At 38.0% G+C, this 10,161-nt stretch overlaps 1 protein-coding gene across 2 annotated transcripts; it reads left to right on the top strand.

Annotated features, from left to right (window-relative positions):
• The first annotated feature begins 2,891 nt into the window (after nucleotides 1–2,891).
• Nucleotides 2,892–10,064, top strand: prkcsh (PRKCSH beta subunit of glucosidase II). 2 transcript variants are annotated; one of them, XM_084744717.1, is made up of 18 exons: nucleotides 2,892–3,010; nucleotides 3,383–3,515; nucleotides 3,907–4,023; nucleotides 4,183–4,278; nucleotides 4,362–4,419; nucleotides 4,540–4,657; nucleotides 5,160–5,289; nucleotides 5,539–5,623; nucleotides 6,017–6,095; nucleotides 6,237–6,320; nucleotides 6,402–6,566; nucleotides 6,658–6,751; nucleotides 7,112–7,181; nucleotides 7,271–7,360; nucleotides 8,208–8,282; nucleotides 8,376–8,475; nucleotides 8,558–8,717; nucleotides 9,836–10,064. In XM_084744717.1, the coding sequence occupies exons 2-17, from the start codon at nucleotides 3,419–3,421 to the stop codon at nucleotides 8,702–8,704; spliced, it is 1,605 nt and encodes a 534-aa protein (XP_084600843.1). In that variant the 5' UTR covers nucleotides 2,892–3,010; nucleotides 3,383–3,418; the 3' UTR covers nucleotides 8,705–8,717; nucleotides 9,836–10,064. The 2 variants fall into 2 exon arrangements, 1 of the variants encoding a protein (XP_084600843.1); XR_014772482.1 differs by lacking the exon at nucleotides 9,836–10,064 and having other exon boundaries at nucleotides 2,971–3,045; nucleotides 8,208–8,475; nucleotides 8,558–8,698.
• The last annotated feature ends 97 nt before the right edge of the window (nucleotides 10,065–10,161 follow it).

The following is a 10,161-nucleotide window of genomic DNA, read 5'->3' as shown; positions in this document are numbered from 1 at the left end:
CTACCTGGAGGCATGCAGAGGAAATAAGGAATGGGAGTCAAGATTTTGCAGCCAATCAGGATGAATAAGGATGTCCTTCATTTGTATCTGACCCGATATTGATTTGTTGATGGAGTTGCGTGTGTGTGTTTGTTTGCGTGGCTTATTGTGTTTGAGAGTGAAGGATGCTAAAGATGTTGTCATAACTGTCATTGTTCCCTCACTGGCATCACCACATCTTGTTGAATGGTGTTCAGGATTTGATCAGCACAGCTTAAATAGGTCACAGTTTGTTTAGGTGTTTGTTTTTCACAGGGTAAAAAAAATATATAAATACAAAAGAACATGGGTGTGGTTCTTCTGAAGGTAAGAGCAAGTTTCTGCAGGTCAGTAACTAAACTTATCTGAGGACGCCACAGCTCGGTGCAACCGAAGCCTGTGTGTTTGACCTGCTCTGTCGCAGGATGGAGCAGAGCAGCGGGGCCACCACACAGGCTTTCATCATGTGGAATGGGAATCCAGAATTACTATTGCAGTTACTTAGTTAATAAAAGATTCCCATATGCATCGGCCTTTTACTTTAAAGATGTTGCTTTGTTTTTGTGGCTTCTTGTTATGTCATAAGCTATAAAAACATTAATATTTAATTGCCATACAAACACAATACTGTAGCAATTGTTTCTTATTAAGAAAATTATTCAATTGATTGATTACTGCCATTCTTTTTAAATGATGAAAAGAAAACCATGGGAAGTGTTTTCTTTGAACAGTTTGTGTACAGTTTATTTTTATATCATTCTGGTGGATGGTCTGGAAAATGAATCACGTGTTGATGATATAGCTATAAGCATTACCACCCTTGTACATAATGTAATATTGGATTGTAAATTATAAATTTATCCAAGTCATAATGATTGACAAATAACCACTTGAGGTTGTTGAACCACTGAAGCACTGCAGGCCACATGCCCACCTTTTCATTCTCTGATTACGATTTTGAACATTCTGTCACATTTTTTTTAATTGTCCACATTTCTTGTTATTAAAATCAAATATATTTGTACCAGCACTTTATTCCATCAGGTTTTGAGGCAGACAGTGTGTTTCAGGTAGTGTGCAGTCTGTGCTGGTGGTTTGGTCATTGGCAGTCACCTGCTGATTAAGTTTCATTTGGCCAAATCACAAACCTTCATTGTGCAGTAATCAATGTTAACCCCTTTTGTAGAGGCATAATCTATTAATAGTCCATGTGAGATTGAAATTATTTGACTGATAAAGTCAAATGTAAACTGATGTAGTCACATAGGATGTGACATGTTAAAAGGAAATAAATGTGTCCTTATCTAACTCGGCCATTTCTAGTACTATCACCACCTCTGTTTCTTAGTAACTTTAATCACTAGCCTGATAGACTAAATGTCCAATGGTGGCCTAACTGGCTGGTTCCCATCGGGTTGCTGTCAGGTTACTCTGTCGCAGACTGACTCCCTCTGTGAATAATTCTCTGGGCTTTAATTCATGTGTTTGTCACAAGTAAGAAAGATTATTCAAGGGAAAAAACAACATGAAATGATTGTAATATTTGTAAATGATCTTGCTGTAATGTGTAAAATGTGTCCAAGTTATTTTTTATTATATTATTTTTATGAAAGTTTTTCCTCTTAACAGAGCTGAGGTGTCATTTTGTGAATAAATGCATTTAATAAGCAAACATCTATATATAAAACAATATTATAGTATATCAGTATATTTTTCTTTTATTTCACTGTTCGGTACTGTAAAGTGTGTTAAAAATACAAATAAAGTAAGATTTTTATATTAAATGCAATACCATTGTCATGTTTGCTGTTACTGTTACAAGTTGCTGGTGCACTTAGTTGCTATGGCTCATATGATATGGTATTAACTGTCAGCATTTTACTTGTTTGTGTATGTGTTGTTTCCACTATTCACTTATTAGTCCAGAAGCATGTAATCTGTAGCAAGGCTGAATTATAAACTTGATATTTTAGGCAACGTCCCTCCGTCCTGAAAGTCCCAGCTAGTTTCTAGCCTTCAAGGAATAGTTCACTGCAAAGTCAAAAATATATATTTTTTTGTCTAGCCTGTAGTGCTGTTTATCCATCTAGATTGTTTTGGTGTGACTTGCAGACTTTTGGAGATACCAGCCATAGAGATGTCTGCCTTCTACTGAATAGAAAATGGGAACCATCTTATGGTGTTTAAAAAAAATAATGTGAAAGATTCAACAGCAATGTCTCTTTTCAGAAATCATGACCCAGTCACTCAGGATCATCCACAGATCTTGTTGTGAGCAGTTTCCACGTAGGAACTACTTTCTTTCTGTAGTAGAATCTATCTGAAATACTTTCTTCCTACTTTAAAGAAAGTAGTTCCATGAAATCCATGAACTGTAATCCAAATAAAAAGGAAGTAGTTTTGGTACTGCAGAAGGAAACTGGTTCCTACATGAAACTGCTCACTACAGGTAAAGAGAAACTGTATTTCTGGTCTTAGGGTAAACTGTCCTTTTAATGCTCTGATGTGTAGAGAGAAAATCTATCTGAGCTGACTATTTGCTCCAGGATAAATTTATACAAAATCAGGCACAAAAACCTATTACATGACATATGATTTCATTAATGACACACTACTAATTAGCAGATCATGTATGAATGGTTATTAAAGTTATTTTTAAGATTCGTTTGAATGATATTGACAGTTTTCACGTAATATTTATCCACATGTACAATACTTACTTGTGTGCTACTAATGAATATCGTGTAAGAATAACAGTGCAGACAATATCGGGTACCTGCATTCACCTGTCTGACTCTCTAGCATGAGATGGCTGCATCCTCAAATATACCCAGAATGCTCGCTTTCAGACGTGCCACGTCTCTCCGCCAATCACAAGGGCGAAACAAAGCGTCGTCCAATCAGAGTGAAACAAGCCAGAAAGGGGTGGAGATATACGCATGCGCTTTATCACTACGGAACTAGGCGGTGCATTGACTCAAGTACATCACCGGTAATAAGTAGCTTGTTTGAGAAGAAAAAATAAATGTAAAGCTTGTTTTATCTACTTTATTAACCTTGTACGCTGTAGGTATTATGGTGTCATTATAGCGACAAATGTACACTTCATTTCGTTGTTAGTTTATTGTTTGCTATTAGCTAAAGCTTTAGCAGAATTCGCTAGTTAGCATTAATTTGTTAGCTCTCGGCTAACTAACGACAAGTCGATGTATTGTCAACTAATATACGTAAAACCAAGCTTAATCTAGTTTAATTTCTTTGGAATGTTATAACGCTGTCGCTGCATGTTCATAGCTGATATAGTGTGCTTCCGATATTAATCTGCTTACTTTGTGTTATTGATCGACGGTTCCTGTTTGTGCAGCTGAATCTTGCTGGCCCTGTGCGAAGCTACACCATCATGTTGTCCTGTCAATACCTCTTCCTCCTCCCGCTGCTGCTCAGCGTGGGAGTCTCGGCGGTGGAAGTCCAACGCCCACGCGGGGTCCCCTTATCAAGTAAGCTTTTCTATAGCTATAGCCAGGGCTGACCAATAAATCTAAATATTACAATCGCAATTTGACCAAGTAGCGTCATAATGAAGTATTGTAATGCTGCTGAGATGCCTGGCCTGTGAATCTTGTTCTTCAGGTGTAATAAAACATATTTGTTTGGCACAGAGCCACACCATCATGATTGTTTTTCAGTAAAAATGGAAAATCTGATCCTAAAATGATAATTTTCTCTTAATTGTGAATCATATGGAAATATTTGCCATGTCATTCGCAATATAATTCTATGATTTGTTTAACCATATTGTGCAGCCATAGTTAATGACTGATAAGACAAATCTCTGTAGTTAAGGAGCTGCTGTAGCACTGATTCGTTTCTTCTGTTCGACTTCTAAAGAACGGCAGTTCTATGAAGAGGGCAAACCTTTTACTTGCCTGGATGGTTCCCGCACTATTCCCTATGACAGAGTGAATGATGACTACTGTGACTGCCAGGACGGCTCTGATGAGCCTGGTGCGTATATCTTGTATATCTTGCATAATGGAGATTGCTGTACCACCACCCGCAATTATTTTTTTTGTCTCACAGAGCACTGAATTAAATAGCATAGTTACAGTATTAAGACAATATTAAGTAGTTGTTTTGTATATATAATATAATATTTGTTTACAGGCACTGCTGCTTGTCCCAATGGCAGCTTCCACTGCACCAATGCGGGTTTCCGACCAGCCTTCATCCCTTCCTCCCGCATCAATGACGGGATCTGCGGTATGAATTGTAAAATGTGAATATTTCTTTTCAGATGTGTTGTGTTGGCAGGATTTTGTTTAACATCTGTGTTTTCTATACAGACTGCTGTGACACAACAGATGAGTACAACAGTGGTGCTGCCTGTCAGAACACTTGCAGGTGGGAATGTTTTTGGATCATAACTCTAAAAACTTGTGCTAATATATACATTGAGTTTCCATAAAATGTTAACCGTTTTTTTTTTGTTGAGTATGTTTTTATATCACATGTGATTTGCAGGGAGTTGGGGCGCAAAGAGAAGGAGAGCTTGCGGGAGTTGGCAGAGATTGCTAAGGAGGGCTTTCTGCTTAAACAACAACTTATCCAGGAGGCCAAGAGGGGCCTAGAGGATAAGAAGGTGTGAATATCAAGAAAATGTCTGGTATTTTTTCCATAATGATCAAGATCCAGAGCTCTGAAACATAAATTACCACAGTGTCAGTTATTCCTTTATACAGATATTCTGACACTTCTGTAGAAACGTGAGGGTGTCTACAGCAACTATTGTATATCTACCGATGTCACCCATGTTTTGCTTATTATACACTGAGAAACTGACAGCACTAGTGGAAGTGAGCTTGTGTTGAGCACATCATAATCATTCACTCAGAATGGGCCTGGTTCACATTTAGAAACCAGATAATGGCCATAGTCTCCTCTAAAAAAACAAACAATTAGCTCATTTTAGAGTAACAAAAGATGTTCCAGTTTGATAATGAGGTCACTGGTGGCACACTTGTTATTTTTCTCTGTTGCTTGTTGTGTAGTTCTGAAGGCATTGTTTCATAAAGTGAATGGACTTTTCTGATATTGTGTAGCTCATATTTGGTTAAATGTCTTATTTTGATTTTTCTCAACAGGCCAAACTTGCAGAAGTTCAGCTTAGCAAGAAGGATCTGGAGGAGAAGGTTGAGGCTCTGAGAACAGTAAAGGAAGCTGCGGAACAGCCAGAGAAGGAAGCCAAAGAGCGCCACCTGAAGGCCTGGGAAGGTAAAATAAGATGTGAAAGTGTATCGCCATCTACTGTGTGTGCACAAAATCACATTACAGATGGTTTTGTCTATTTTATCAACATTTTTTGAGCTAGATTAAGTTGTCTGTATGCCATGTATACTTGTAATATTTTGACTTCTGGCCAGAAGTTTAAATTCAAAGCATGTAGTAACATTCTATAGAAGTATGAGTGTGATCAGAATCACTGATAATTCATCACAAAGTGACATTTTAATTATATTTCAGACGAAAAAGCTATCATTCGGATGGAGAAGGACAAGGCTAAAATGGCTGAGGTGTTTCTTGAACTGGATGATGATGCAGATGGCTTGTGAGTATCAGCATCCTCCAAAATTGTTAGCACTTAGTATTATGTGGGGAGAATTTCAGTGTTTTGAAGCATACCGCCGACAAAAACTAGTGCAAATAAGAGATGCATCACTTGTAAATCTCAAACCATTTTTATTTTAAAATATCTTGTTGCTCTGTACTTGGAAATCCACAATGCTACCACAGCATAGTTAAAACCTTAAGATATGCTATAGGGATACCTTTTTCTGGAAAAAAGCCTGAGAATAGATTATTGCTCATTAAAAAGATTAGATGTTCATGCTTTTCTTGCCTTAATTGACTGACTGGTAGAAATTAGAAGTAGAATAGAATATAAAATAGAATAGAAGTTGTTACTATAACTCGGTGAATGATGCATTTCTGTTTATCTCAGTGTCTCAGTGGCTGAGCTTCAGTCTCATTCTGAGCTTGACCCAGATTCAGATGCTTCATTCACAGAGGCAGAGGCTCAGGTAAATGTTTTCCTTTTGTATTGTTCCTATCAATACACTGCTGTCAAAGTGTAGTTATCAATATATGCAAGTGTTTAAAACATGTAACACATCTTAAGGAGCTGAATATATAAAAATGTCTATTGTCTTTGATTTGTGTAGGGGCTATTAGGAGGAGTGGACAAAGTGGACACAGTAGCATTTGAGTCTGTTTGGAATAACATCAAAGAAAAATACATATCAGAGGTAAGAACCTGATTATTATTGTAGAAAACTCCATGTGTGAAAGCTTCTGCTTCTATAAATTTGTGACTTTGTTGGCGTCAGGCCAGCGCAGACACCCCAGCACCACCAGAGACTCCACAGGAGGAGACGAGGGAGCCAGTCTCTGACAATGACTCTGAGCCGTACCCTGAAGATGACATCCCAGAGGACGAAGAGGAGGATGATGAAGAGGATGAAGATGATGACCCTGATGAGGGAGACTATAAGGTAAGCCCACTGAGTTTCTCCTGCAAACTTAATGCTGGATGACTCTCAAGTTTATTTGAGTGAGTCACTCTTATCTGTATTTGATATGCAGAGCCCTCCTACGACACGGACTCAAGAAAAGAAGGATGACGATGATGAGGGGACTATGCCACCCTATGACCAGCAAACGCAGAGCCTCATTGATGGTAAGAAAACCAAGTGACTCAGCCAGTCCTCAGATGTGAGTAACTGAGTCACGCTCGCTGTAAAATACCCAAAGAAAAGCACAGATGTGACTGCATACCTATTAGTTTGGACTTTAAATGTGCTTACTTGAAAGTCATCACTCATTCTGGTAGCAAAAATAAATCTGTTTATCAGAAGAACAAAGAGATTTATCGAGCAGCTGTGTTGCTTTTGTTTGACAGAGGTCTAATGCTTGTCTTTAATAAAAACGTCAACAGGAAGATTTGCTGAGATGTTTTGTGTGTGTGTGCGTGTGTGTATGAAAGGACATGCATATGTATATGGGTTTGGAGTTAATTTGTTTTATGGGTCTGTTCCAGCTGCTCAGAAAGCTAGGAATGAGTTTGATGAGGCTGAGAGAGCTCTCAGGGAAGTAGATGATCAGATCAAGTAAGTATGAATATGAATATTACTGATTCCTCTCCAAAAATACAATCAGTGTTTGTACAATATATTTTGGATTTGCTTTCTGTTTGCAGGAACATTGAGAAGGAAGTCTCCTTTGACTTTGGACCCAGTTCTGAGTTCGCCTACCTCTATAGCCAGTGTTATGAGTTGACTACTAGCGAGTATGTGCACACTCTGACTTTGGAAAAAAATGTCTTGTATTTATTAAAGGACCAGTGGGTAGGATTTAGTGGCATCTAGCAGTGATTTGCGGATTACAAATGCATCGCCTCACCCTGCCCTTCCTAGCATGTAGTAGGGGTGAACGATATGCAAAAAAAATCAATCATATTGCGATTATTTTAACTTTTGATTTTATGTGTCACAACTGGACTGTGAATGAAAATTTTCCATTCCATCCAGTGTGATTCTCTCTTAAAATATTATGAATCAATGCAGAAAAGTCACTGGGAATTTAAAACAATTTTAAAATCACCTGTAATTATTGTATGCTTCTTACGGCTGAACCAGCTGAATGGTGAAACATAACAGACATAAACGTGCATAATTTTAAACTGAACTACTTCTTGACTTTTGGTGGCTAAACCTGAGCAACTGTAGCTGGATACAAACTGACTAACACCCCCTGGCTTAAAAGCTTAAAATTTTGATGCATCACAATGCATTGATAATCGTTTTATAATGGCATTTTATCCGCCTTAATCTGTATTAAATTGAACCATGCCGAGAGATCCCACCCCTAGTAGAAACATGGTGATTCAACATGGTGGCCTCCATGGAAGAGGACCCACGCCCTCTGTAGATATAAACAGCTCATTCAAAAGTGACAAAAACACAATGATTCTTATTTTCGGGTGATTATCTATTAACGAAAACATACTTATAAATAATATATTCAATTTCTGCCATATTCTGCTAATAGATCTCTGTAAATTTTACACACTGGACCTTTAATTATTATCTGTTATAACGTCCTACTTCAGGTCTGATTTCATCTTGTGCTTTCAGGTACATCTACAGACTTTGTCCATTCAACAGAGTGTCCCAGAAACCCAAGTATGGTGGATCAGAAACCAACCTGGGGTAAAAGAATATCTGTGTTGCTACAATTTTTTTGTGTTGTATTGTTTTTTGTCCATGCTTGACTCCCTGCTTGCCATGATTTGCTCTATGTAGAACATGGGGTAAATGGGCAGGTCCTGAGGATAACATCTACTCTGTGATGAAGTATGAACATGGAACGGGGTGCTGGCAAGGCCCTAACAGATCCACCACGGTGAGCCTTTGCCCCGATTTTTCACCTTAGTAATGTTTCTTGTCGGACAAAGCACAGAAAATAAAGATTCTTTGTCTTCCAGGTTAAGTTAACTTGTGGAAAGGAGACAGTTGTGACATCTACCTCAGAGCCCAGTCGCTGTGAGTACCTGATGGAGTTCATCAGTCCAGCTGTCTGTCATGAGCCCCCAAGCCTGGACCCAGCGATTGATGACCATGACGAGCTCTAGACCAACTTGATTTGTGAGTAACTCTAACTTTTCTGTGTTTGTTGGCAAACGTTCAAAATTAATTGGGACAATCTCACACTGTATTGTGTGGGGCACATAGAGAATGGTCTGTAGCAGGACCATATCTTGTCCCCAGTAGGATCTTAAATTAGCCCTGCAATTGGGCCAAGATTGTAGAAGAGTCATGTTTTTGAACAAAAAAAAAAAATACACTGCATCCACAGTAAACAACTGATCACCATTTCTAAGTGGTGCAAATCAATGACGTTTCAGAGCTGCACAATATTAGCGTTGCAACATTTTGTTCAGAAGAAAATCCCCTGTGCAGTTACACCCTCCCTTTAGAAGAATAGCAGGACAACAGCAAGACCAAGGTAACAACAATTTCATTTGAGTTCATAGTAGTTGCTAAGTTAATAGAGGATTAAGATTTGATAAATGATAAGAATTAAATGATGCAGTATATGGGTAAGACAAATGCATTCAGCAGTTCATGTGTCACGTTTTCTTTGGATACATTATTGATAAACTGGCTACAGTACTGTGATGTATTCTGTCTCAGTTCAGCCTTTTAGCAGTTTATGGCTGTTCGACATTTTGAATTTGCATTGAGGCCGCCTATAAAATTCAGTTAAATGGAAAAGCATTTCATAATGTTTAAAGTATAGTTTTGCTCTGTGGTTACAGAAGCAGCATATTGCATATTAGAGAAATTGCTGTTACTGTAGCCAAAGGTAAAGTTTAGTGATATTGTATTATGACCTTCCTGCCTGCAGAGTAAATAAATATTGTGTTCCCGTGAAAGAAACATGGATAATAAAAGGCTGCTGTAACTTATTAAAATTTTGGATTTGATGTTTTAAACAATCACAATAATCATAGTGTAGATTAGTTTAGGTCCATTCCAACAGAATTTGTTTTGGTATGTACTGGACCTAAATCAGCGTAGCATCAAACTCAAATGTAAGTGCAGAACCCAAAATAACACAAGGAGTGGATAAAACACTAGTGTAAATGCTTAGTCCTCAGAAATGAAACCTACAGGGATTAATTGCAACTCAACAACTAGGAAGTCATGACTTAAGCAAACAAGCCATTGAAATGAACATGTGTGCACTCTCACTCCTGCAGGTTGTTCTCAAGGGACCACAGTCACTGTGGCAACATGAAGTTGCCATGCGGTGACCGGCACCACGTTGGCATCTGTTAACAATCAAGAATAAATGATGGAAATTCCAATTGAGTAGCCATATAAAAATCAAATTTCCACTGCTTCCCTTTTTGTTGTTTATTGTCTGACTTGTGTCAAATGTAGTCATTCCATTATCTTCAAATAAAGTTTCTTTTATCATATCCCAAACTTGTGTCCATTTTTAACTCCAGTGTAGCCTTTTTGTTTGAACTGAGCTTTTAATCATTACTAGTGGCTTCCAAATTAGGTATACACAGTTTTCTTT

Source organism: Lutjanus erythropterus, chromosome 19 (assembly GCF_056507025.1).
Source record: "Lutjanus erythropterus isolate fLutEry1 chromosome 19, fLutEry1.hap2, whole genome shotgun sequence".
Classification (NCBI taxonomy): domain Eukaryota; kingdom Metazoa; phylum Chordata; class Actinopteri; order Lutjaniformes; family Lutjanidae; genus Lutjanus; species Lutjanus erythropterus.
Note: the sequence above shows the minus strand (reverse complement) of the source record. Positions and strands in the feature narration are given on the sequence as shown.